The 27185-nt window shown below is 35.4% G+C and overlaps 1 protein-coding gene across 4 annotated transcripts in view; it reads left to right on the top strand.

Moving 5' to 3' along the window:
- The window catches only part of PPP4R3B (protein phosphatase 4 regulatory subunit 3B), a 63760-nt gene extending 37071 nt beyond the window's left edge, over positions 1-26689 (top strand). For 2 of the 4 annotated variants that reach the window (XM_023512098.1, XM_003787931.3), the window contains 8 exons: positions 1005-1107; positions 7055-7096; positions 9307-9465; positions 13439-13608; positions 15600-15739; positions 16140-16324; positions 18099-18292; positions 25038-26688. In XM_023512098.1, coding sequence (XP_023367866.1) covers positions 1005-1107; positions 7055-7096; positions 9307-9465; positions 13439-13608; positions 15600-15739; positions 16140-16324; positions 18099-18292; positions 25038-25133 — 1089 coding nt within the window. In that variant the 3' untranslated portion in view covers positions 25134-26688. Of the gene's footprint in view, positions 1-1004; positions 1108-7054; positions 7097-9306; positions 9466-13438; positions 13609-15599; positions 15740-16139; positions 16325-18098; positions 18293-25037 lie in introns of all 4 variants that reach the window. The other 2 variants (XM_023512096.1, XM_023512097.1) reach the window with 2 other exon arrangements.
- Positions 26690-27185: the final 496 nt, after the last annotated feature.

Raw genomic sequence — 27185 nt, 5'->3', positions numbered from 1 at the left:
AATTGATCAACAGTGGTGATTATGGGCCAGGTGCAGTACCTTACACCTGAAATACAGGCACTCTGGAGGCCAAGGTGGTTGAATTGCCTGATCTCACGGGTTCGAGACCAGCCTGAGTCAGAGCGAGACCCCGTTTCTAAAAGTACCTGGGTATTGTTTCTGCCACTTATAGTCCCAGCTACTTGGGAGGCTGAGACAAGAGAATCGCTTGAGCCCAAGAGTTTGAGGTTATGTGAGCTATGTGATGTCATGGCACTTCGCCAAGGGTGGGAAAAATGAAACTCTGACTCCAAAAAAAAAAGTGGTGATTATGGTGCATGCTGTTCGGATGTACATGTTACTTAGTTTTTTGCCTATTTATCTCATTTATTTATGGTAGATTTACTCTGTTAGCAATTTTCAAGTATACAGTACATTGTTATTAACTGTGATCACCATGTTATATAATAGATTGATTGGCTCTTTATTGCAGTTCAGATTACTCTTTTTTTTTTTCTTCTTTAAATAGTCTTACTCTCAACTCCTGGTCTCAAGGGATTCTCCTGCTTCTACCTTGCCAGTAGCTGGGACTCTACCACCATATGTGGCTAATTTTTCTAACTTTTGTAGAGATGGGAGTCTCCCTCTTGGTCAGACTGGTCTCATACTCCTTTCCTTAAGCAAGCCTCCCACTTCACCCTCCCAGAGTGCTAGGATTACCAGCATAAACTACCATGCCCAGCCACAAACACCTTTTGAAAAGAAAATTATTTTGAATGATTTCCCTTGGAAAAATGTTATGATGCTATGTGTTATTTATCTTACATTTATTTTTACTTAACATATAGCATGAAGTCAACTTCATTTTAAGTTATGCAGAAATAAGATTAAATGAATATAACTCACTTTTTGGTTTTTCACAGTATCTTAAAGTATTTCTTATAAATGATCTGCACTGCTAATTCTTAAGGATGTTTTATTCATTACAAAGTTAGCACAGTTTTCTTTTTAATTCTCTGTTTCAGAAAACTGAAAAAAGTGAATTTCTAAATTTCTTCTACAACCATTGTATGCATGTCCTCACAGCACCGCTTTTGACCAACACATCAGAAGACAAATGTGAAAAGGGTAAGGTCTCTTATTTATTTGCTTATGATTTCTGTTTTTAAAGAAGGGTAAAATAAATATTAGAATTATAGGCTGTCTACTTGATGCTTTATATGATAAGGAAATTACTGCTGAAAACTTTAAACTCTAGTATAAAATCATGATTTCCCTTGTTTTTTAGTGGCTGTGGAAGAGAATGATAAAGTGGAACAAGAATATAGTTTGGCATAACATTTCTAGTTATTTACTAGAGAAGTTTTTCTGAGTATATAAAGAATTGGAAAAAAAGAGAGAAAGAGGCAGAATGTTATCTCAGGGTAGGAAGAGAGATGCACGTAGACACTTAGCAAAAGAAGCATGTTGTTCTGAGTTATTAGAACTGATATCTAGAGTGAGTAGAAACTTCATCTCTAAATGTACAGTCATATCCCTATAGAGAGAGGGTACAAAAAAAATGTATACACCCTTTAAGAAAGGAAAAAAACTACTAAAATTGTAAGACTTAATATATACCAATAACATTTATTATCTTTTATATTGTATCCTGTATCTCTTGTAATTGCAGGAGTCAAATGTGTCTTCTGTATGTTAATTCATCAGCTGCAATTTCAGGTTTCAGTTTATTAGAATACAGTAAAAACCTAAAGATACTTCTGACGCAGTAGGGGGATGCAAAATCCTATGGTTTTAGATGTATCCATCTAGCTATTCACAGTTGCGTGTATCTAATTTAGAAATGATTTTTTTGCTTTTTAGTGTATTCAGCTTAGCCATAGATAATGCAGTTCTCTTGGATTTTATCAGTCAGCAATATTTAAATTATCATACTAACATCAACAAAATACTTTGATAAGTATACAATTCAATTGCCGAAATCAGAAATAATAATAGAATATTAGCCACTGTCTAAGAATGTTAATCTGATGAGTCAGTTAAAAAGAGAAGGTCAGTTTAACAGAATGTTTTCAAAACTAATCAAGTTTTATTATGAGTATATCCTACATAAAATTATTAATTCCTTTTCTGAGTATATGGGCAGTCTTAGGGAATGTGCATATCCATGGCAGATATAAGAACATTGCTGCATTATTTGTGGTCAGAAAATGAATAATGTGTGCTGTATTCATATAGTGGAACACTGTGTTAATACAAAAGATGTAAAGTAGATGTAAAGTCTCCATCTTTTTAATGGCTGAATAGTATTCCATGGCACACATATACCACAGCTTGTTAATCCATTCCTGGGTTTGTGGGCATTTAGGTTGTTTCCACATCTTGGTGATTGTAAACTGAGCTGCAATAAACAGTTTAGTGCACATGTCCTTACGATAAGAGGATTTTTTTTCTTTTGGGTAGGTGCCCAATAATAGGATTGTAGGATCAAATGGGAGGTCTAATTTGAGTTCTTTGAGGATTCTTCATACTTCCTTCCATAAAGGTTGTATTAGTTTGCAATCCCACCAGCAGTGTGTAAGTGTTTCCTTACTTCCACATCCATGCCGGCATCTGCAGCTTTGAGACTTTGTGATGTGGGTGGGCCGTTCTCCCTGGGGTTAGGTGATACCTCTGGCTGGTTTTGATTTGTACTTCTCTGATGATTAAGGACAATGAGCATTTTTTCATGTTTGTTAGCCATTCACCTGTCTTCTTTAGAGAAGGTTCTATCCATGTCTCTTGCCCAGTGATACATGGGATTGTTGGGTCTTTTTTTGTAGATTAATTTGAGTTCTCTATAGATCCTAGATACCAAGCTTATGTCTAATTCACAATATGCAAATATCATTTCCATTCTAAAGGTTGTCTGTTTATACTTTGGTTGTTTCCTGAACTGTTAAGAAGCTTTTCAATTTAAGTCCTATTTGTTTATTTATGTTGTTGTTGCAATTGCCATGGAAGTCTTCTTCATAACATCTTTCTCCAGGCCAATATCTTCAAGTATTTTCCCCACACTTTCTTTGAGTATTTTTTTTTTATTTCAATAGATTTAAATCTGTTATCAATCTTGAATCAGTTTTTGTAAGTGGTGTGGGGCTAGTTTCACTCTTTTACATGTGGTTATCCAGTTGTCCCACCACCATTTATTGAATAGGAATTCTTTTCCCCAGTGTATGTTCTTGTTTGATTTATCAAAGATCAGGCTATAAGATGTTAGTTTCATCTCACGGTTTTCTGTTTGGTTCCAAATGTCAATGTCTCTATTTCTGTGCCAATACCATGCTGTTTTGATTACCATGACCTTGTAGTACAGCAGAAAGTCTGGTGGAGTGATAACCCCAACTTTGTTTTTATTGCTGAGAATTGCCTTGTCTATACGAGGTTTCTCCTGCTTCCATACAAAAGGAAGAATTATTTTTTCCAAATCTTGAAAGTATGATGCCAGTATTTTAATAGGGATTGCATTGAAATTGCAGATTGCTTTGGGTAGTATAGACATTTTCACAATGTTGATTCTTCCCAGCCAAGAACATGGTATGTTCTTCCATTTCTTAACATCTTCTGCTATTTCTTATGGTTTCTTAATTTTCTTTGTAGAGTTCCTTCACCTCTTTTGTTATGTATATTCCTAGGTATTTCTTTTTTTGGGGGGGGGAAGCTACTATGAAGAGAATTGTGTACTTGATTAGCATCTCATCTTGGCCATTATTGGCATATGCAAAGGCTGCTGATTCGTAGACATTGATAGACATTGCTGTATTTTTTTTTATCACTTCCAGGAGTCTTGTTGGTTGAGTCTTTGGGGTTCTCTAGATAGAAGATCATATCAGCAAATAGCAAGAGTTTGACCTCTTCTGCCCCTGTTTGGATGCCATTTCCTTTTCTTACCTGATTGTATTGGCTAGAACTTCCAGCACTATGTTGAATAGTAGTGATGATAGAGGACAACCTTGTCTGGTTCCATTTCCAGGTGGAAAAGCTTTCAGTTTTACTCCAGTATAATATGGGCTGGGGTTTGTCATGGATGGCTTCGATCAGAATAGGAAATACGCCACCTATGCCTGTATTCTTAAGTGTTCTAATTAGGAAAGGATGCTGAATTTTCAAATGCTTTTTCTACATCTGTTGAGAGAATCATATGGTCTTTGTTTTTGCTTCTGTTGATATGATGAATTATGTTATGGACTTGTGTATGTTAAACCAGACTTGCATTCCTGGGATGAAACCTATGTGATCATGATGAATGATTTTTTTTAATGTGTAGCTGTAATCTATTGGCTAGGATTTTATTGAGAATTTTTGCATCTCAATTCATTAAAGTTCTCCTGTTTAGTTGGATCTTTTCCTGGTTTTGGTATCAGGGTGATGTTTGCTTCAGAGAATGTGTTAGGGAAGATTCCTTCTCAATTTTTTGGAATAATTTCTGCAGTATGAGTATAAGCTCCTCTTTGAAGGTTTGATAGAATTCTAGTGTGAAGCCATCTGGACCAGGGCTTTTTTTTGTTGGGCGTTTGTTTGTTTGTTTGTTTTTCTTGTTTTTTTTTTGTTTGTTTGTTTGTTTTGACATAGTTTCACTTTGTCACCTTTGGTAGAGTGCTATGACATCATAGCTCATAGCAACCTCAAGCTCATGGGCTTAAGCAATTCTCTTGCCTCAGCCTCCCAAGTAGCTGGAACTATAAGTGCCCGCCATAAATCCCAGCTAATTTTATTGTTTCTTCAATCTCAGTTCTTGAAATCTGTCTGTTCGAGAGGTCTGTTTATTCTTGGTTAAGTTTAGGGAGAGGGTGTGATTCCAAGTATTGATCCATTTACTCCACATTGTCAAATTTCTGGGCATAGAGTTTCTTTTTTCTTTTTTCTTTTTTATTTATTTATTTTTGTTTTTGAGACAGAGCCTGAAGCTTTTGCCCCGGGTAGAGTGGTATGGCATCACAGCTCACAGCAATCTCAAACTCCTGGGCTCTAGCCATTCTCTTGCCTCAGCCTCCCAAGTAGCTGGGACTACAGGCACCTGCCACAATGCCCGGCCATTTTTTGGTTGTAGCTGTCATTGTTGTTTGGCAGGCCCAGGCTGGATTTGAACCTGCCAGCTCTGGTGTATGTGGCTGGCACCTTAGCTGCTTGAGCTATGGGTGCCAAGTCCATAGTGTTTCTTGTAGCACTCAGAGATGATCTCTTATACCTCTGTGGGATCTCTTATTTCCTCTTTATCTTTTCTGTTTGAGGTTATTAGAGATTTCACTTTTCTATTTTTAGTTAATCTGGCCAAAGGTTTATCTGTTTTATCTTTTTAAAAAACCAACTTTTTGTTTTGTTAATTTTCTGAATGAATCTTTTGTTTTCAGTTTCATTAATCTCTGATTTAATTTTGGTTATTTCTTTTCTTCTGCTGGGTTTGAGATTAGATTGTTCTTCTTTTTCCAGTTCCATTAGGTGGTTTGTGCATTTGTTGATGCACTCTCTTTATGTTTTTCAAATGTTCATGTAATGCAATAAATTTCCATCTTAAGACTGCTTTTGCTGTATCTCTCAGGTTGTGGTAACTTGTGTCTTTTTCCAGATGTTTTTAAAAAGAAAAAAGTTACAGATTTAATTGGAGTTTCCTTTGTGCCCCTTCACTTTCTTATTCCTACCCCATCCCTACTTCTCCCATCTGTGAGGGTTTCCTAAATTTGGAGTTCATCACTCCTATATTCAGTTATGTTATCATAATATGTGTAATATGGTATTATTTTCCATATTTTCATTGTTGATATACATTTACTCCTATTATATATTATTCTGCATTTTTTTCTTTTTATCCAATGCTATTTTTTTTTTTCTTGGAGACAGAGCCTCAAGCTGTCCCCCTGGGTAGAGTGCCCTGGCATCACAGCTCACAGCAACCTCCAAGTCCTGGGCTCAAGCGAGTCTACTGCCTCAGCCTCCCAAGTAGCTGGGACCACAGGCGCCCACCACAACACCTGGCTATTTTTTGGTTGCAGCCGTCATTGTTGTTTGGTGGGCCCAGGCTGGATTCAAACCTGCCACCTTAGGTGTAGGTGGCTGGCGCCTTAGCAGCTTGAGCCACAGGCACCATGCCTCCAATGCTATTTTTAAGATCTGTTCATAATGATACCCAGAGTTCTTTTTTTTTTTTTTTTGAGACAGGATTTCACTTTGTTGCCATAGACAGAAGTGCTGCGGCTTCACAGCTCACAGCAACCTCAAACTCTTGGGCTCAAATGATTCTCTTGTCTCAGCCTCCCAAGTAGCTGGGACTACCACCACAACACCCAGCTATTTTTAAAGACGAGGTCCCCATCTGGCTCAGACTGGTCTCAAACCTGTGAGCACAGACAATCCAATCGCCTTGGCCTCCCAGAGTAATAGGATTACAGGCGTGAGCCACCTCGCCCGGCCTGAGTTCTTACTTACTTTAAACTCCTGCATAGTTACATGAGCATGCTGTAATTGGGACATTCTGCCCCTGATAATACATTTCTTCCTGGCTTTTGGTATTACAAATAATGCGTCAGTGTGAATTCTTGGATTTCGCTAGACACCCGTGTGCTTAGATGTATTCTAGGGTGTATGCCTGGAAATCAAAAGTTACTTATAATGGCCTACTTAATTTAGGTTTTTTTAAAAATTCAAAGCATAAATACACTGTTAACATATGTCTTATTCTGGATTTAAAAATGTTTACATTTTCCATTTTTAAAAATCAAATGCAGAGACATACCCTAATTGTTGGATGATGAATAGGAGATGTTAAAACAAGATATGTCAGTACTATCCCTGGTTATATAATCTTACTTTTTTATTAGAATATTTTTGCTATATTGTCTTTTAATAATTTCACATCTGTACTCAATTTTGTAAAAGACTGCCGATATAGGTATAGTATTTGATCAGCACAAACAAATCTTTATGGTTATTTTGAGAGTAAAAGGAGATTATGAATGAAGATGTGCATTGTATTTTATAAATTACTGGGGAAATGTGAGATACTATTACTGAAGTAGTTGATTTTAATTTTTTTTATTAGATAATATAGTTGGATCTAACAAAAACAACACAATTTGTCCCGGTAAGTACTAATTCATATTATAAGAACTCATGCAAATTGTAAGCTTATTCCTATTCAGTTTATAATACATTTATACAAGGCTAAGAAAAACATACTTCAGCATTAAAAACAAAATCCAAGCATAGATCTCTTTTCTCCATTGTAAAGAAAAAATTCTACTTTGTCCAACATAAAAGATGGAAAACCAGTTAGAATTTTTTGTGTTCTGTAAGGTTACAGCTTGTTTTCTGACGTTTTGAGAGACATAGTCTGAAAGGTAAGGACTTAGTTCCTATATTTGAAATCTAGTAAACAAAGACTAGCTAATTCAGAATTGGTCTTTATGTCCACCTTATACTTACTGTTCATGAATCTGAATCTAAACTTTAGCTTGTACTTAGAGCGTCCCAGGTTTGAGCCTGGGTATTACTGAAGATAAGGGTGCTGTGGATACCTGGAATTCTCTTTCCTACGTGCTTGTCAAAGCACCAGGAAAGACAGTTTCAAATAAGGAAGCTATTCAGAGATTAGATTAGTGTAAAGATAGGGGTAATTTCTTATCCTAATGTAGAAAAATGAAATTCAGACATTTGTTTAACTCTGTAGATCATTGTTAAAAAGTCTTTTGTAAGTAAATTTTGGGAATTGAGAAAGAAGAATTGTTTTCAATGCTGAGGGACTAATTCACATTTTGGCTGTAATATTGACTGTTATGTAAATTGGTCTGGAGCAAACTCTTTTCTTGCATTGCAAGTATAATAGAAATGACCCTGGAAATACTGGAATGTTATTTTGTGCATTTGATGGCTATTCTTTATGTAAAATAATGCTGATTTTTTTCCTGATAGCATTGTAGTTTGACAAAATATTTATGTGTTTAATCTTGAAAAGTACAATAGTTGTACTAGATGATGTCAGTTTTTTATTCTGTAAGCCTCTGATTTTAGAATTTCTTCACAGTAGTATTTCTTTGTCTAAGGCATTTGTTGTAGGAGTGAATGATTGTCCTTATAAGCCCTTGACATACATTAAAATCTGATATTCAGGAAATAATTCAAAATTATTCTATAAATGTTTAAACCAAAGCTTCCTGAGAGAGGAGGGGGAAAAGCTAGTTTATTAGCCTCTCTTTGTGGATATCATATGAGTGGATGATTTAAAAATTATTGTTAAAAAATCTTGCCGTAGGCAGCACCCATAGCTCAGTGGGTAGGGCACCAGCCACATATACCAAGGCAGGTGGATTCGAACCGAGCCCAGGCCTGCTGAACAACAATGACAACAGCAACAACAACAACAAAACATAGCTGGGCATTGTGGCGGGCACCTATAATTCCAGCTACTTGGGAGGCTGAGGCAAGAGAATTGTTTAAGCCCAAGAGTTAGAGGTTGCTGTGAGCTGTGACACTACAGCACTCTACCAAAGGTGACAAAATGAGACTGTCTCAAAAAAAAAAAAAAAGCTTGCCAATAATCTTTTTTATTTGGTATTCAAATAGCCAAAAATATCTTTTGCTTTAAAAATGACTTTTTTAAAAGCTGTATTTTTCTTGAGAAATTTGGATTGAGCCACTTTAAGCAAAATGTTTGAGGTATTTTCTCTCCTGTGAACCTTTTTATAGATTTATTAATATTAATTATGATAGCACTTACTAAGGAAACATTGGCTGGGCACAGTGGCTCATACCCGTTATCCTAGCACTCTGGGAGGCCGAGGAGGGTAGATAGCTCACAAGTTCGAGACCCGACTGAGCAAAAGCAAGACCCTATCTCTACTAAAAATTAAAAAAAAAAAAAATGAAGCAAGAGGATCACTTTACCCCAAGATTTGTAGGTTGGTGTGAGCTGTGATGTGCCATGGCACTCTACCCCAGGCGACAGCTTGAGACACGGTCTCAAAAAAAAAAAAAGGAAACATCACCAAGAAAGCCTCACTGCAATGAATATTAACATATTTATAGGTTTTTATCTAGTTTTTCTTCCTGTTAATATCATTTAGTATTTTATACAAGTAAGAGTCTTAGAAAATATCTATCTGATAGGTAAAACTGACAATACACTTATGAAGAGTCTGCCTAAAAAATAAAAAATTAAAACATATAGCATTTTTGTTTAATATAGTAATGGAGGAAATGCAGTTTAAGCTTTGAGCTTAAATACAGGATGTAAGCTTTATTCTCTATTTAGATGTGTTCAATATTTTATTTTCATGAGATGACTTTCTTTTGTAGATAATTATCAAACAGCACAGCTACTTGCCTTAATTTTAGAGTTACTCACGTTCTGTGTGGAACATCACACCTATCACATAAAAAACTATATTATGAATAAGGACTTGCTAAGAAGAGTCTTGGTCTTGATGAACTCGAAGCACACTTTTCTGGCCTTATGTAAGTATAAAATATTTTAAGAAGCAACTTTTTTTTTTTTTAAGAAGCAACATTTTAATAGAAAATCTGAAGTTACCCATTTGAAGTTATGTATTTCTTTTTTAGAAGTATATATTCTGTTAATGAGATGATTATGAGATGTCCTACTCTTTTGTTTTCTGTTCTTATTTAAAAGGTTACACATTTTGATTCAATTAGCATAACTTCTGTAGTGGTAACAGTACCGTGTGTAGTGACAGCGTTTTTACTAACAGAACCAATCCTGCTACCATTTACATGTGCTTCATCAAACTGTCAGTTCATAGCGACTGTAATTATCCTTGTATTTGGTTCAGTGTTTATTTTTAGAAACTGTAAACTTCTCTTTCATCTTCACAGTTTCACTAGCAAATAGAGATAAAGAAACTGTCTTCTCCTCCAAAATGAAAAGACCTTTATGGTTTTATCATAACTAGAAAGATTATAGGTAAAATATGAACCAAGCAGATATGTGTCTATAATCCCAGTTATTCAGGAGACTGAGGCGGGGAGATCACTTGAAGCCCAGAGTTTGATACCAGCTTGGGCAACTTAGTAAGGCTTCACCTCTAAAAAACATACATATATACAGTAGAACCTCTCTGTAAGTTGGCCACCCAGAGACTGTCATAAACTGGCAGCATACAGAGGTGGTCAACATTAGGAACTAGGCCTACTGCACTGATAAGCGTATGTGACGTACGTCCAGTCTATGAAAATTAGGTCAATTTAAGAAGGTCGTCAACTATGGAGATTCTACTATGTACACACACACACACACACTCTCTTGCATAATTTAATGTGTAGAGAAAATGTTAATCTCTCAAACCTTCTTAATTTTTGTAGCCTTAAGGTAGCCAGTGTTATTTGCCTGCATTATTTCTTTTCACTCTTTTTTTTCATACTCTACGTACCAATTTACATAAACACATTCACACACACACATATATATGTATATATATATAGGGTTTTTTGTTTTTATTTTTACAAAAACAAGGTCATATTAACACATTTCTCACCCTTTTAATAATATTCTCGGTTAATTGATAGGTGTGAGTTTTTTCCTTAAATATGGCTGAGTAAGATTCCACAGTGCAGGCTTTTCCACACATTTTCCCACTGTTCTCCAGTGGATGGATTAGAAGGTTGTTTTTGCTTTTTTGCACTCCAAACCACATTGGTAAATAGCGTATAGCACATACATGTTTTAAGTACTAATTTAGTTGTTTTTTAGGATAGTTTGTTAATAACGAGATTGCCAAGACAAAATCCCTAGATGTTTTATGCTGTTTATTTATTTATTGAGATAGAGTCTTGATTTGTTGCCCAAGGTAGAGAGTGCAGTAGCTCACTGCAACCTCAAATTCCAGGTGATCCTCCAGCCTCAGCCTCCCAGGTAGCTGGGGTTACAGGTGTGTCCCACTATGCCTAGCTAATTTTTTCTATTTTGTTGGTAGAAATGGGGTCTCACTCTTGCTCAGACAAACTCCTGAGCTCAAGCAGTCCTCCTAGAGTGCTAAGATTACAGGCATGAACCTCGTATGCCCTCCCTGTTTTATACTTTTTAATATTAAACTTTAACTTAACAGCTGCCAGATTACTTTCTCAAAAGATTGAAAAAAGCACTTGACATTCTCCCTGTACTTGAGGTTACCACTTTTTAAAATGTTAGCAATCTTATGATGAAAATTTGGTATTCCATTTTTGTTCTAATTTACGTTGTCCCCTGGTAATATCTTTTCTTATTTTAATACAGTTTGCATTTTTGTTTGTGTATTGCCTATTGTCTTTTTCTTAGAGCTCTTCTATGTTAGAGATCTTAACAGTTTATGATATTTTGGAAGGACAAATGTCCTGTTTGCCTTTTGTCTTTGTATCTGCTGTTGTTTTCCATATACCTTTGCAAATTACTTATGGTGACAAAGACGTCTTCTTCTTCTTTCTATAACTTTTGAATTTTTTGTCGTAAAGTCTGTATCCTAAGATTATACAAATATTCTCATTTTTCTTCTAGTATTTTTATTATTTCCTTTTTTACATTTATAATACATGTAATTTAATACATCTGAACTTTGGTTTTGCATATGATTTGAAGTGAAGGTCTAGCTTTATTTTTTTCTAGATAGCCAACTGTCCCAATACCTTTATTAAACCATATTCTTCCTTCTGAACTGAATATCACTTTTATTAATGCAGTAAGTTAATATACATATTTGTGTTATTTCTGTATTGTCTGTAATTTCACCAAATGAAATAATGGCAGTATTTATCCTTATGCCATTGTAGTATCTCTATTGAGCCCCCCCCCCCACTTTTCTTTTTCATAATTTTCTTGGTTGTTCTTAGACAGGTGTTCTTCCACAATAACTTTATCCAGTTCTGGGCAGCACCTGTGGCTCAGTGGGTAGGGTGCCAGCCCCATATACCAAGGGTGGCAGGTTCAAACCCGGCCAAGGCCAAACTGCAACAAAAGAATAGCTGGGCATCCTGGCGGGTGCCTGTAGTCCCAGCTACTCAGGAGGCTGAAATAAGAGAATTGCCTAAGTCCAGGAGTCGGAGGTTGCTGTGAACTGTGTGATGCCCCAGCACTCTACTGAGGGTGATAAAGTGACACTCTGTCTCTACAAAAAAAAAAAAAAAACACTTTATCCAGTTCATCTTGATTAGAATTATTTTATGTTAATTTTAGAAGGATTAATGTTCTCATGTTTTCCTACTTGACCTATAGTGCTTTTTGATGACTTCAGAGTATTCCTCTTAATATGGCTATATCATAATTGAGTGAATTTCCAGTATTTGTTTATATTGTTTCAGAATTACCTTTATTGTAAACCGTGCTGTTGTAACTATAGCTTTGTGTGTCTATCAGTTTACTTTCTAGCAGTATATGAGAATGCTGTTCGCTCCCACCTTTGTCAGTACCTCAGTCTTCTTACGTAAGCTGTTTCTTACCCTGCCACAAAAGGAGGTGAATGACTTCTTCTATCCACATAGAAGACTGGAATGAGAGACTGACTTATAAAATCAGAAGCCCTGTATTTTAAAGATTTGGCTATTGTTATCTGTAGAATAAATTAAATTAGAGGAAGAGCCAACAAACACTAAAATATTAAAATTACAGTCCTTTATGTTCCATAAATTTCAACAGTAATATTGCCAACATTATTTAGCTAGGGAAAACTGTAGTTAAAAGGGAGATTTCTTTTTAGTATTCTGAAATATGTATTTTACAAATATAGTCTGATCTGCCACAAGGTATGTTCACCTAGACACAATACCTCATGATCAGGTGGTAAGGAAGAGAATGATGTCATTTTGATGTAGAGGTAGTGTTGGTTCACAAATGATTTTTCCAAGACAAGGTGGGAGGTAGAATAATGGGGACTGGAACTGTAGCCTTCATCAGAGAAGTAAAACAACTTTAAATCTCCTATTATGTTACTGGCATCAAGAGTACAGTTGGCTGTGTTTTCTGAAAATTAAAAAGACCCATCTGTCTCTAAAGTTCCCTCCACCAGAGAAGCAAGGCAATCTTGGCTTGTGGCAGCTTGCACCACTTCTGTGCCCTCACGGACAGCTCCTTACTGATCCTGAGCTGTCTTCACTGCATTGTCTCAGCATATCTCTAAGTCCTGTGGGGGGGGCCGGGGGGTGGTATGTGTTTTTTAATCCCTTTGCTGTGGAGCTGTCTCCCTGGGGAGTTCTCCCAGATCCTAATTATCTTTTTTTTTTTTTTTTTGCTACAAAGTTGTGTAAGTTTTGAGCAGGCTTCCCCCGCATGCTGTTTTTCCCAAAGCCCAATTATTTTAGGTGTACAGTTTTGCTTTTTTTTTTTAGAAGAATGTATACATTGCTTTATATGTTCTTTATATTTTAAAATGTCTATATAATGATATTAGTAAGATCATCAATTTACTCCCCTTAATATTTTTTCCCTATGTTATATTTTAATTAGGTGCTCTTCGCTTTATGAGGCGGATAATTGGCCTTAAAGATGAATTTTATAATCGTTACATCACCAAGGGAAATCTTTTTGAGCCAGTTATAAATGCACTTCTGGATAATGGAACTCGGTACAATCTGTTGAATTCAGCTGTTGTTGAGTTGTTTGAATTTATAAGAGTGGTAAGTTTGTATAAAGACCTTAGTAATTATATCTAAAAGAATTAATTATATGTAAAGAAGTAATTATATAAAAATAAAAGAATTATATGTATGCAAAGTGATTTCTTGATTCCTCTTTTTCTCCTGAAATTGTTTATTCTACATGTCTTAGAATCTATTTCTAATAAACTGAAATTTTGGAAATCAGTTACTTTTTTATTCTTATTTGCCACATGGTTATAGTTTAGTAATGTTAATATTTTAAAGTATGAAATTCAGCATAGCAACCCTTATTTATTCACTCATTTCAGTTCCATTTTTATTGACCAAATGTTTGTTTTAGGATCACATTTGGCATATGTAGACATTTCAGTCAAGCATACTTATGTATTTGTTCTTTTAGGAAAACATGGTTTTCTGTTGTAAGGGTAGGAATTAAGAAATGAATAGAAAGATTGAAAAATAATCCTGTCAGTAGACATTGATATAAAAAGCATAAAAGGTGGGATAGAATCCTAGAATTTTAAGTTGATGAGACCAAGATATTAGGACTAATCCAACTATTTTATTTTACAGTTGAGGAAATTAATATATCTAAAGTGATTAAGTGACCTATTCAGGGGCATCCATTTGGGTGGTAGCATAGTCAGGGCTTGAAGCTGTATTCCAACTCAGTTTTAGGCACCAAAAGATTTGTCATAAAAATATTTGGTGAGAGCCCTATGTGAATAACTGTGGAACAAAGACAACAAATTTACATTTCTTACATATACACACTGAAATCATTCCACTGAATAAATGGCCACGTTTGCAAGGAACTTGATAAAAGTCAAAGCTAAAAACTCACTGCCTATTCTTCTTGTAAGTCAGATTTCTGTTGACACAGTATTCTCATATGAAGATTGTTTGGCTGAAAGGATGAAGAGGGTGGAAGTACATAGAAGGGACCTGGTTAACTAGCTTCCTAGATACCTGAATCCAGGTTCACAGGGTACTGTTCTAGTGAATCAGAACTTTTTATATTTTTATAAATGTTATTCTTTAGTTTGTTAAATTTTATACTTTTCTCCTTTAAATTTTGGTGAGATAATAAAATGAATTACAAGGTTATTGGCCCATCCCTCATCCCGTGATTGAATTATGTTTTTCTGAGAATAAATTTGAGCAGTTGATAGGTATACACTGAATCCCAAAACTTACCTTTTTGTTCCGTATATAACACAGGACCATTTTACTTAAGTTAACTGATTTTTCTCCTTTGTATATATTTTTATTATCCAAGAGAACTAGGTTAAAAAACTTAAAATCCTTAATGGAACCAGACTGTGGCATATCAGAAAAGTTGCCTGTGCATTTCTTACTGTCAGCTAGTTTATTTCACAAAGATTATACCACTGGATGACTGCGGAAATAGAGGAGTGGAATTTCAGGGAGTTTATCAGATCTGTATATGTAGTATAGTTGGAGGAAGCTGTGCTGCTTATTATTAGTTATGTAAGGACATCCCTTTCTTGTTTTCTTCCACTTCTGCTTAAGACAATCTCTTCAGCAGGAAAGACTTTAGAGTTCTGCCTTCAAGCCTTTGCCAGGCTCTGTATGTGGCTTTTAACATCTGCCCTCTAACTAGCTGTGTGCCCTTGACCAAACCATCCAGCTTCTCTCAAAGGCTCAGTTTTGTTTTTCTGTGATATGGGGTTAATAAAACCTATTTTATAGAATTGTCATGAGGATCAAATGAAATTGTATGTAAAAGTGCTTTTTCAATTGTGAAGTACTATATAAATGCAAAAAATTCCGCCAACAGAGCTCCGGTAAATTGCTTCTCCTTTTTTTTTTTTTTTTAAAGTTTTCATTGTGGTACTACGTAAAGAAACTAGGGCATTTACTTTTGGAAGGTGATTTTTGGAAAACCTTTTTTGATCAGCTTTGAAGCAACAAAAAATAAGTTTTTTCAATTTGTCTCCTAACAAGGGTCGCATTATATTTCAAATGTAAATTTTGTGCTTCCACAGGAAGATATCAAGTCTCTTACTGCACATATAGTTGAAAACTTTTATAAAGCACTTGAATCGATTGAATATGTTCAGACGTTTAAAGGATTGAAGACTAAATATGAGCAAGAAAAAGACAAACAAAATCAGAAACTGAACAGGTATTGTTTAATTATTTATTGCATTTGTAGCCTACAAAATTGTGTCCGAAATTATCTGTAGTTTAGATCTTAGATGCAAAATTCACTAAGGGATTTTCTTTCCATCACTAGATCGCACAGGGTTACATAGAGGAGGCTAGAATGTCCTCTTTTCCAGGAATCCTCTATGTGAAGAATTACTACTCTGTATTGCAGTTCGAGATGAAGTTTTAGTTTAATTTAGAACATCCTAAACATTTTGGGGCATTCTCTGGCTGTATATTCATGACTGAGGTAATTTTGATATAAATTATGCTAAGTTAAAATTACTTCAGTTCTCTTGGTTATAAATTATTCCCTCAGTTTAATCAGACTATAAACTTTAAGTCTTTACTCAATATTTGTAATATATTTCTTACAGTGTACCATCTATATTGCGTAGTAACAGATTTCGTAGAGATGCAAAAGCCTTGGAAGAGGATGAAGAAATGTGGTTTAATGAAGATGAAGAGGAGGAAGGAAAAGCAGTGGTAGCACCAGTGGAGAAATCCAAACCAGAAGATGATTTTCCAGATACCTATGAAAAATTCATGGAGACTAAAAAAGGTATTAAGATTTTGAATTTGTGCATAGTTTATCCCCTTATTTAGAGCAGAAATTATTCAGTTGCTTATGAAGGTTTGATCATAGTTTTTACAGCAAGAAAGATGAACATTACGTGTTTTATGAATATGAATGTCACTTTAAGACTTTGTACTTTTTCCAAATCTATTTAGAAATTCTTTTCATGTTTAAAATGTATTTCTCAAAACTTGCCGTTTTGTGATACTGTTCATTAGCTGTTTAGAAATTGCATTGTCTACTTATACTTTGCCTTATTGGAACAGTCTTAGCTTTATTTCTATAGTAATATCTCCAGTAATAATAGAGACCATGTAGAGCCATGGAAACCTTCAAGAGTTTGCTGCTTGAACCCTTTATAGCTAAGGAAACTGAGCTCAAAGATGTAATTTTGCTATTTGAAATTTTTAAATTATTATAAAAGTTATATATAGTATCAAAAGAAGTGAAAAAGTAAAATTTCTCCTGGCTTTCGAACATGCTTAACTTGTTTTTTAATAACTGTTTATTTATTTATTTATTTTGAGGCTAAGTCTCGCTCTGTTACCCTGGGTAGAGTCCTTTGGCATCATCATAGGTCACAACAACCTCAAATGGCTGGACTTGAGCAATCCTCCTGCCTCAGCCTCCCGAATCGCTGGGACTATAGGTGTGCACCACTATGCCTGGCTAGTTTTTTCTGTTTTTAGTAGAGACAGGATCTCACTCTTTCTCTGCTCGTCTCAAACTCCTGAGCTCAAGAAGTCCAACCATCTCTGCCTTCCAGAGTGCTAGAATTACAGGCATGAGCCATGGCACCTGGCTGAACTAATCACTGTAATTGTGGCCCAGAGCATTACCATTTTTTGGAATACTGTCCTACATATATCATTTAAACATTTAATAAAAACTTGTATCTTGAAAGACAGAAGTCTTTCCTGAATTTATTATATATAAGTCTGTAATTTTGAGTATGACATTTTCTAAAGGCAGTTCTCATCAGAGAATTAATTTCATTGATTTATTACCTTTTCCTTGAAACTCTTGTTCCCAGCCTCACGCATTTTACATTCATTAATGCAATAAGTTCTATTTGCTTTAGTTTAGGGGAGCAGTAGCCTATTAAAATGTCCCAAGGAGTAGGTATCTTTAGTAAACAAATTCTTCTACCTTCATGCATTACAGGTACTTCCCCAACTATTGTCAAAATTGAGGCTTTAAAGCCATATTTGAAATACTGTATCCACTGTTGAGTGCCATGCTGTTGAGAGTCATACAGAAAAATATTAGCAACCAGATGTTAAACGGGACTGGACACCTATGTCATAAAAGAAACAGAAAAAGGAAACTGGAATATTCAGGAAATAAGAGACTTACAGATTTGATCATTGTCTTTTGTCTTTTGGTATTCGAAATAATGACTTTTGGGAGAAAGTTTTAGGTGCTAACAGTGAGTGGAGAAGTGTAGGGTCAGTGAGTGGAAGCCAAAAGGAGACAATAAATGGGAGTTTCAGGTAGTTAATGAGTCCTCGGAAAGTATACGTTAGATGCCACAATGTACACTTCAAGCATAAGCTGGCCAATTTTGTTATATTTCTCTTAAGGTTCTTTCTGTTACAGAAATGTCTAAGATTCTAGCTAATAAAGACTTACCCACTGTACGCATCATGCTTTTTTAGCTCTTAGAAAGCAAAGACAGTGTTTTATAGGTTTTTAAATTGTTCTTTTTAGATGCTTTGGCTTAGGAATACTTATAGTTCAAATTTTATTTTCACTTTAGCAAAAGAAAGTGAAGATAAGGAAAACCTTCCCAAAAGGACATCTCCTGGTGGCTTCAAATTTACTTTCTCCCACTCTGCCAGTACTGCTAATGGAACAAATAGTAAATCTGTAGTAGCTCAGACACCACCAGCAAGTTCTAATGGGTCCTCTTCCAAAACTACAAACTTGGCTACATCAGTAACAACCACCAAGGTATGTAAGACATCACTGTACGTAAACAAACCTTGCTTTTTCCATCTGTAAAATTATTTCATGCTTACTGAAGAAAATTTGGATAATCGGGCAGCACCTGTGGCTCAAGGAGTAGGGCGCTGGTCCCATATACCAGAAGTGGCAGGTTCAAACCTGGCCCTAGCGAAAAAAAATTGCAAAAATAAAAAAATAAATAAATAATAAAATAAAATAAAATAATTTAAAAAAAAAGAAAATTTGGATAATCAAAACAATTTCAAAGAAGGAAAAAAGTTGCATATTATTATCAGAGACTATGCACACATATTATAGATTGGATTTATCTTTGGGTATATGAGTTTATCTAGCTCTTAATAGATGTCTATATAAATACAGTTTTGCATCCTGCTTTTATTATTCATTATAAGAATTTTTCTGTTATTGAAACATTATTGATGTCACAGGGGTGTCCAATCATTTTTCTTCTCTGCCATACATGGGAATAAGAGTTTTTGGGCCACACTTGAAACATACAAACACTAACAAGAACAGATAAGCAAAACAGTCTTCACATAATCTGGCAGGTTGGACACACCTGGTAGAATTTCATTTTATTTAGTTGTATCATAATATAGGGTGTCCATAAAGTTCATGTGTGATTTAAAATAGTTTACTGCATTTTAAATTACTTTCTTGGATAGATAAGTGGTACAGTGTCTTCACACATTGTTAAATTCCTCTTCAGAAAGTCTGTACCGATTTATGGAGTCTCTTGAGTGTGCTTGGCTCAACAACAGTGAGCACTGAGCAAGATGCTGCCACATGTCAACACAAACGAGCTCTGAGACACTGATATATCACAGTTATGAACCCTCACCAAGTTGTTAGGACATTGCTGCCAATGTAAGGTACACAGTAGCAAGTTCATGAACTTACCAGACCTTTTACAATGACAGCTCTGATGGCTGTTCCTGAAAGAGTTCCAAAATTGCTTTGATGGGTGGATTAGACACTGGTGTGGGTGCATAGCTTCCCAAGGGGAGTACTTTGAAGATGATGTAGTGATACTCAGCAGTGAGGCATGTGCCACTTTTTCTACAGTGAGTTCATGATCTTAATTGTCAGACCTCATGCATGAGCTTTTCTTTTTTTTTTTTAATCAAAGTTATATGTGCCCTTATTTTCAAAAGTCAAGTATTACTGAAAGGCAAGTTTATATTAGAAAAAAATATCAATCTTCTGAAACAGAAAAGGGCAGAGCCAAGATTTGAACCCAAACAATATAACCGCATGGCAGATATTCTTAATGTAATTTCCACAAAGATAGTTTTGAACCCTTCTGTTTTATTACCTCTATATTGTTTGGCTAACTGTAGACTTAATTTATTAACTTCTTACTATGGTAAATGAGAAATTAGCTTTCATATATGCGCACATAAATGCCCCTTACCACACCCTCACTGTTAGTTCTCCCTATATCACAATTTTTTATTAAAATAATAATTGATAGTTTCATAGTTATGACAATATATTATTTATTTTTCCTACTCTTTTTTAAAATTGTTTTCCTTACAACTTTCCACCTTTTCTAGAATAAATAATTGTGTTTTCTTTGTTGTAGTACTTATGTGCTTCTTGCTGATTCTTTGGTACCTCTCAAGTTAGTTTCCATAAACTCCCTCCTTGGAGACATCTCTCTTGAAATCTCGTCTCCTATCCTGTTCCAGTCTAGATCGGTTGTTCTCCCAACGTGCTACACATGTGTTGTCTAGAGGCTTCTTGGTCATCATCCTGTGTTTTCCGTTAGCCTGTCAACTCCTTTGCACTGTTTGTTTCCTGGATTCTCTGTCTTCAGTTCTCTTGATTTCCTATCTCATTTTGGTGGAGCACATTTTCCAATAGCTTACTGAGAAAAGAATCCCATGCGAGGTGAAATTTGCATGTATGAAAATGACTGTATTCAGACCTCACACTCAATTGGCTAACTGAATGCAGACCAGATTGGAAATAATTTTCTCTCAGAAATTTAAAGTTAATTGCTGTCAAGAAGTCCAGAGACATTCTTATTTCTAATAATTTTCTGTGTGATTTTATTTTCTTCTTCCTGGAAGCATATGGAGTTTTATCCCTGTCTGTGAAATTTTATGTTGATATGGTTTGGGAATTCTTCAGTTAAATTGTCATGTCCCTTTAGTTTCACTATCACTCATTGCTGTATGGAGCCTTCTGGGTTGATTTTGTAATTTTCATAACTTTTCTCTCCTATTACTGTTTATTTTTTTCTATTCTGTTTTCTGTGATATTTCTTTGAGTTTTTAATTTATCTTTCCAGATAATTCTTTACTATTAAATGAGCAAAATGAAGTCCAACACATATTTCATCCTTTTTGACACAGTAGGTTACAAAATACATTTGTTCTATGTCTTTTTTAGAGACAAGGATAAAAACAGTGATTGTTCTTGAAAAACAGATTAATTTTTCCATCACTGTAGTTATAAAAAATTTGAAATTAAGGACTGTGCCTGTGGCTCAAAGGAGTAAGGTGCCAGCCCCATATGCTGGAGGTGGCGGGTTCAAACCCAGCCCTGGCCAAAAACTGCAAAAAAAAAAAAAATAGAAATTAAGCAAGATAGAAGTTCACAGAAGTAAAGCACCAATTTTGTTGGCTCAAGCTTCTTAACAAACTGTGACCACATTCCTAGGTGTTAGCAGGTTATCAGTGGCCCTTTAGTTTAACCAGTTTCACCTTCAATGTTAATTTGTATAGTTAAAGACTTGCAAGACATTAGCTTAGCTACTAAGGAAAGAAAATAATTTCTTTAAGATATGAATGCTATAAAGACATAAAATACTTTAGTTGTATAGCTAAAAAACATGCATATTTTCCATAAGGAAAAATACTTATAAAATCAGAATAAGAAGCCATTGGCTAAAATTAAACATTACTTTTGCCACAGATACACATTTGAGAAACCAGCATCTTGCTTTTTCATGTAACATAATTATATAGATAAGCTCTCCATATCAGGACACTAAAAAATTTCATGCATATAATTTAAAAGTGTGGCTATACCATAACTTACATAACTTTACTGATGGGTATTAAAGTTGTTTCCAGCCTTTTATAGTGTGATCACCTACAGACATTATTTCACACACAAGGGTATTTCTGCACAGAACATGGAGGTACAGTTTTGATATTTACTTCCAAATAAAAATGTTCAGTAAAGTAGGAAAAATCAGTAATTTCTTAACTTGATACACATGTATGATACCAAGAAGCTAAGAAATACCAGAAGCATTCCCACTAAGTCACGAACAAGACAAAGATGCCCCTTTTGTGCTCCTGTTACTGCTATTATTTTAACCATTATTCTAGGGTTACTGGCCAGGGCAGGTAGGTGAAATGAAGAGATTAAGTTGTGAAAATCAGAACATTCTCAGCACCCGTAGCTCAGCAGTTAGGGTGCTGGCCACATACACCGAGGCAGGCAGTGTGAACCCGGCTGGGCCTGCTAAACAGCAATGACAGCTGCAACAAAAAAGCAGTTGGGCATTGTGGCGGGCACCTGTAGTCCCCACTACTTCGGAGGCTGAGGCCAGCTCGCTTAAGCCCAAGAGTTTGAGGTTGCTGTGAGCTGTGACACAACAGCACACTACTGAGGGTGACACAGTGAGACTGTGTCTCTAAAAATAAAAAATCAGAAAGAACATACATAAACTATCACTTTTCCTGATGATTTAAAAAACTTCTTAAAGTCATGTTTCAGTAAGATCCATTTTTTGAGTAAAAGATGATTTTTTTAGTTCCATCTCCTTTTTGTTAATATGATGGATTATATATTGCATATATAAATAAATGTACCTTACATATATAATTATGTATTATAGCTTCCTACCTTTTTTGATGTGGAAACACCCTTCCTACCTTAGAGTAAATTCTACTTGGTTATAAGTTATTTCTTTTATTGTTTCAGAAAAAAATTTTCACTGTCCCTGCATAGGTTATTGTTAATTGTCATTTGTTTGATCTTTTATTCGTATTAGAAACTTTACACAAGTATCTGGTGATCCTTGGATTTTCTTTCATAGGAAAAAACAAGGCAGGCCAAAACAATTTAATGGGGAAAGAATAGTCTTTTCAACAAATGATGTTACAACTAGATACCAACATGCAAAGAATGGAGTTAGGCCCCTATCTCACACCATATATAAAATTCAACTCAAAATGGATAAAAAGACTAAATGAAAAGCTTAGAAGTATAAAACTCTTTGAAAACAAAAGAGACATAAACCTCCATGACCTTGGACTAGGCAATGATTTCTTAGAGGTGACACCAAAAGCACAAGTCAGAAGAAAAATTGGAATTAATCAAAACTTGAAACTTCTGTGCTTCAAAGGATACTACTAAAAACTGAAAGGACAAAATAAAGACAAGCCAGAAAATGGGAGGAAATCATTTCTCTGACAGGGAATTAGTATGCAGAAGATATAAAGAACTCATACTCAATGTGACAGCGTAGTTTTCAAATGGGCAAAGGATTGAGTAGACATTTCTCCAAAGAAGATAATACAAATGGCTCATGTAAGCACATGAAAAGATACTGAGCACATTTAGTCTATTACGGAAATGCAAATCAAAACCATAACATGGTACCACTTCACATGTTCTAATTATAATAAAAAAGACAAAAACAAGTGGTGACAAGGATGTAGAGAAATGGCAACCCACACATATTGCTAATGAGTGTAAAATGGTGCGGCAGTTGTAGTACAGTCTGGCAGTTCCCCAGAAAGTTAAACAGACTACCATGATGCGTAGTTCTAAGCATAATTGACACTTCTTGGTAACTTGCTATCATCTTCGTGAATGTCAAGTTTAATACCTTTTTATACTGTAATTATTTCTTCTTTCCCCTCTCTTCCATTTTTTTGTTCTTAGAACCCAAATAACAGAAATAATAATAATGGTGGTAATAGCAGCTAATAGCACTTACTGAACACTCACTATATATCAAGCACTATGCCAAAGTGCTTTTATTTTTTTTCAGTTTTTGGCCAGGGCTGGGTTTGAACCCGCCACCTCCAGCTGGTGCCTTACTCCTTTGAGCCACAGGTGCCGCCCCAGAGTGCTTTTACATGTTTTGTTTTCAATGTAATTTTTAAGGGCCAGCCAAGGTGTCTCATGCCTGTAAATCCTCCTTTGGGAGGCCAAGGTGGGTAGATCACCTGAGCTCACAGGTTCAAGACCAGCCTAAGCCAGAGCGAGACCTCGTCTCTAAACATAGCCAGGTATTATGGCAGGTGCCTATAGTTCCAGCTACTTGGGAGGCTGAAGCAGCCAAATCACTTAAGCCCATGAGTTTGAGGTTGCTGTGAGCTGTGATTTCACAGCACTCTACCAGTGACTACAAAGTGAAACTCAAATGTTTTTGTCTCCAAAAAAAAAAAAAAAAGGAATGTTTAGACTAGTTCAGTGAGGTCTAAGTACTTCTGTGCCAATTGTACAGATGAGAAAATTAGCCACAGACACATTAAATCACTTTCCCAAAGTCTTTTAGATAAAAAGTGGTGGCACTGGGGGCAGCACCTGTGGCTCAAAGGAGTAGGGCACCGGCCCCATATACCAGAGGTGGTGGGTTCAAACCCAGCCCCGACCAAAAACTGTAGGAAAAAAAAAAAGTGATGGCACTGGAAGCCAGACTACAATCAGTATATTCTTAACAATTCAGCTATACTGACTCTTGCGTATCAAGACTTAAAAATGTGTGATTAACCTGAGAAAGGAGGATTCTCACGTGAATATGTTTTATTTATAAAACTTACCATAGTTCACAGACTGATAACTTGTGTCTAGCCTCTCAGAGGCCTTTTTTAGTTGACTAATATTTTGTTTGTTTTGGTTATATTCTGGTAATGTTAATGCCAGATAACTGGGTTGTTAGGGTATGAAGATATGAGTTGTGAGTTACTTCAGTTGTATTTGTTTATGCCCTCGAGGTCTGAAGGGTTTGAACTGAATAGTGTTTATAGTAACCCTCTTAACCTGTAGAACATGTGTATAAATTTTCACAGGATTGGTTCAGAATGAATGCAATCCTGTGAACATGTGTAATTTTCTGGAGAGTCCCCAGAGCTTTAATAGTATTTTCAAAGGGGTCCATTACTCATGAAAGGCCAAAACCCTGAATTTACTTCCTTATTTTTCTTTGGTTATGGAGAGCTAGTCCTGAATTTTTTAGTCACTATTTTTTAGGAACCATTTCATGTGTTTGTTATAGTCAGCCATTTATACTGTTGTTCCAAAAGCAGAATTAATACAATGATGTGTACTTTGTATTGACATACATACATGGTAAACAGAGACTACGGGGAGACTTCTTGCTACTGGTTGTTACCTTCTCTAGAGTAAAATTAGCCAAATGAACTCAGTTCATATCCAGGGTCCTTTCCAACTTCCAAATGTTACTATTCTTTGTTAGTCCTACTATTTGGAAAAAGTCATTTTCCCACAATAAAATTTGCTCACATGAGTTCTAAGATATCATTAAAAATCTAAGAACCAAATAGAAAAGTTGAAGGTTACTGAGAGTGCCACCAGTTCCTTAGTAAATATTCATTAATTTCAAGCAGTTTTATCAAATTCAAATGTGATAATTTCAGATAATATGATTAATTTAAAAAATGATTTCTGACATCTTTAAAAGTGACTAGTTGTACTATGTTACATGTTTAAAAGAATTTTTTTTTCAATTCTTCAATAGGGAAGTTTGGTTGGCTTAGTGGATTATCCAGATGATGAGGAAGAAGATGAAGAAGAAGAAACATCCCCCAGGAAAAGACCTCGTCTTGGCTCATAAAATATTTATTGGGGGACCCTCAACTTGTGGTCGTACTAAAATGTTGTTGCAACTGTTCAATGAGCTGAAAATCTGAATAAGAAAGCTTTCTCACTTGAACTTATAAAAATATACAAGGAGTAGCAAAAGACACTCAGCGTATCAGCTAGGAGAGTTTAGTTCTGTAAAAAAACAGGCTTCCCGGGAACTTGATTGCTTGCTAGTAATTAAGGGGTTTGCCTTTCAGGCTGTCCAGAAAAAAAGTTAATAACCAGAACCTGGGAGATAGCTTCTCAGCAAGGAAAGTCTCAGGTCAGGTTTTGGGATGGTTTAGGGAAAGGGAAAGGTTGATAAAATAATATTAATGCAGGGTTGCTCCGTGGGAGTATCTAATGTAGAAACAATTATAAAACTTCAGTTGCAAACTCAATAACATTACTTGTATAATGGTGCTGGCCATACTGTTGTTTTAATCAGTTGCCTCTTTTTAAAATAATTTTTATGGAAAACAAATTCAGCTATCATAAAAAATAAAGTTAAGCTGTTGGGACCATTTCTTTAAACATTTATTGGAAATTCAGCCTTTTAGATTAGTTGGAAGGAAGCACACCCTGTATTACAGTACATGTTGAGTTTTCTGTCCCAGGAATTTTCTGTATGTGTTTTGATGAAAACCTGGATTCAAAATGGAGAGTTTTGTTAATATGTTAAAATTCAGCACTTTTAGAGTAACAAGAGACCGAGAATCAGTACAATAGTATTCCAAAATGATTTTCTCTAGAATCTTCAGAAGAGTGGATAGAGCAGAAGGCTTTCAGCAACCTACCATTTTAGTCTTTTGTGGGAGACACTTTGAAGTAACTTTCTGCTATGTTAGTAAAGTGGTCTCTTCCTCTGCAGAGCTGAAAGCAAGTTTTAAAGTGTAATTTATAAAGACTAATAAAGAATAGTGCTGAGTTAAGTGGCATTTAACATCTAGAAGCCATTTGATCCAAGAAGTTATTCAAGTCAAAGTCAGCATGCAGCACGTGAAGCTTTTCCATGAACAAGGGTATAATACGTATGAAAGCTGCTTTTTAAAAAAGAGTAAAAGCACATTCCATGTTCGTAAGTGACTTTTAAAAATATTGAGGCAAATAGTTAAGAGGTTTTATTTTTAGGACAGCAAGTTAACTGTAAATATTTTAATGTTAGTTTGCTCATCTATGATCTGAGATCATGCTGAAGTGAGAACAGTGCCCCTAAACTACAACTCAGTGGATTGGGGAAAAAAATAGTAAGTCCAGCTACAATCTTTAGATCACCCTTGTAATGTGTTATGGGTCCATTTTTCCTGGAGTAGCTTAAACTGAAGCAGTTTCCCTGTTTTGGAGATTTTGTAGTTAATTTTAATTTTGGCTATTGTTTGGAAAAGATGGGCTGTCTGTGTAGATATGAAGTATAGTTTTTCCATAAAACAGATGTTTATTTTGTATTAAAAATACCACTGTACTTGTTTTACACCATTTGTATACATGTGGTGATATTAATGCTGAACTGTAAAATTCAGGAATTAAAATGTGACCCTGTAATTCCATGATTGCTGCTTGTGTTTGGTTTGTTGTGAATATAAATCAACTCCATTCTTATAAAAGTTCATAAAATTATCCATAGGTACTTGTTATGAGCCACTAGTTCATATAAAACCTGAATAAAAGAATTCTAAACAAATGAGGGTCAACTGTACTTTAAATATCACTGATTACTTTTAGATGGTAAGCCTTGAGCAAATCTCAGCACCAAAGGATCACAGCATGGAGTTGTTCTTACCACTGTGAGTAAAGGTATACACAAATAAAAAGACCTTCCACCTCAAAGGGCAAGTGACTCAGGATATCAAGATCAGTAAAGTTACCATATAAATATGCTTACTTTCAAGCAAGTTTTATCAAGACATTTCTCTATTTACATTTGTTATTAAATAACTTGAAGTTCCGATAGGACTATTTCCTTACCGAAAAACTGCCATAAATCTTAAATATTTGGGGGGGGGGCATACTCTCTTTCTGGGGCCTAGGCTGGATGCAGTGGCAT

This window comes from Otolemur garnettii, unplaced genomic scaffold (genome assembly GCF_000181295.1).
Source record: "Otolemur garnettii isolate 467f Iridium unplaced genomic scaffold, OtoGar3 scaffold00024, whole genome shotgun sequence".
NCBI lineage: Eukaryota > Metazoa > Chordata > Mammalia > Primates > Galagidae > Otolemur > Otolemur garnettii.
This window is presented reverse-complemented; position numbering and strand designations above follow the sequence as displayed.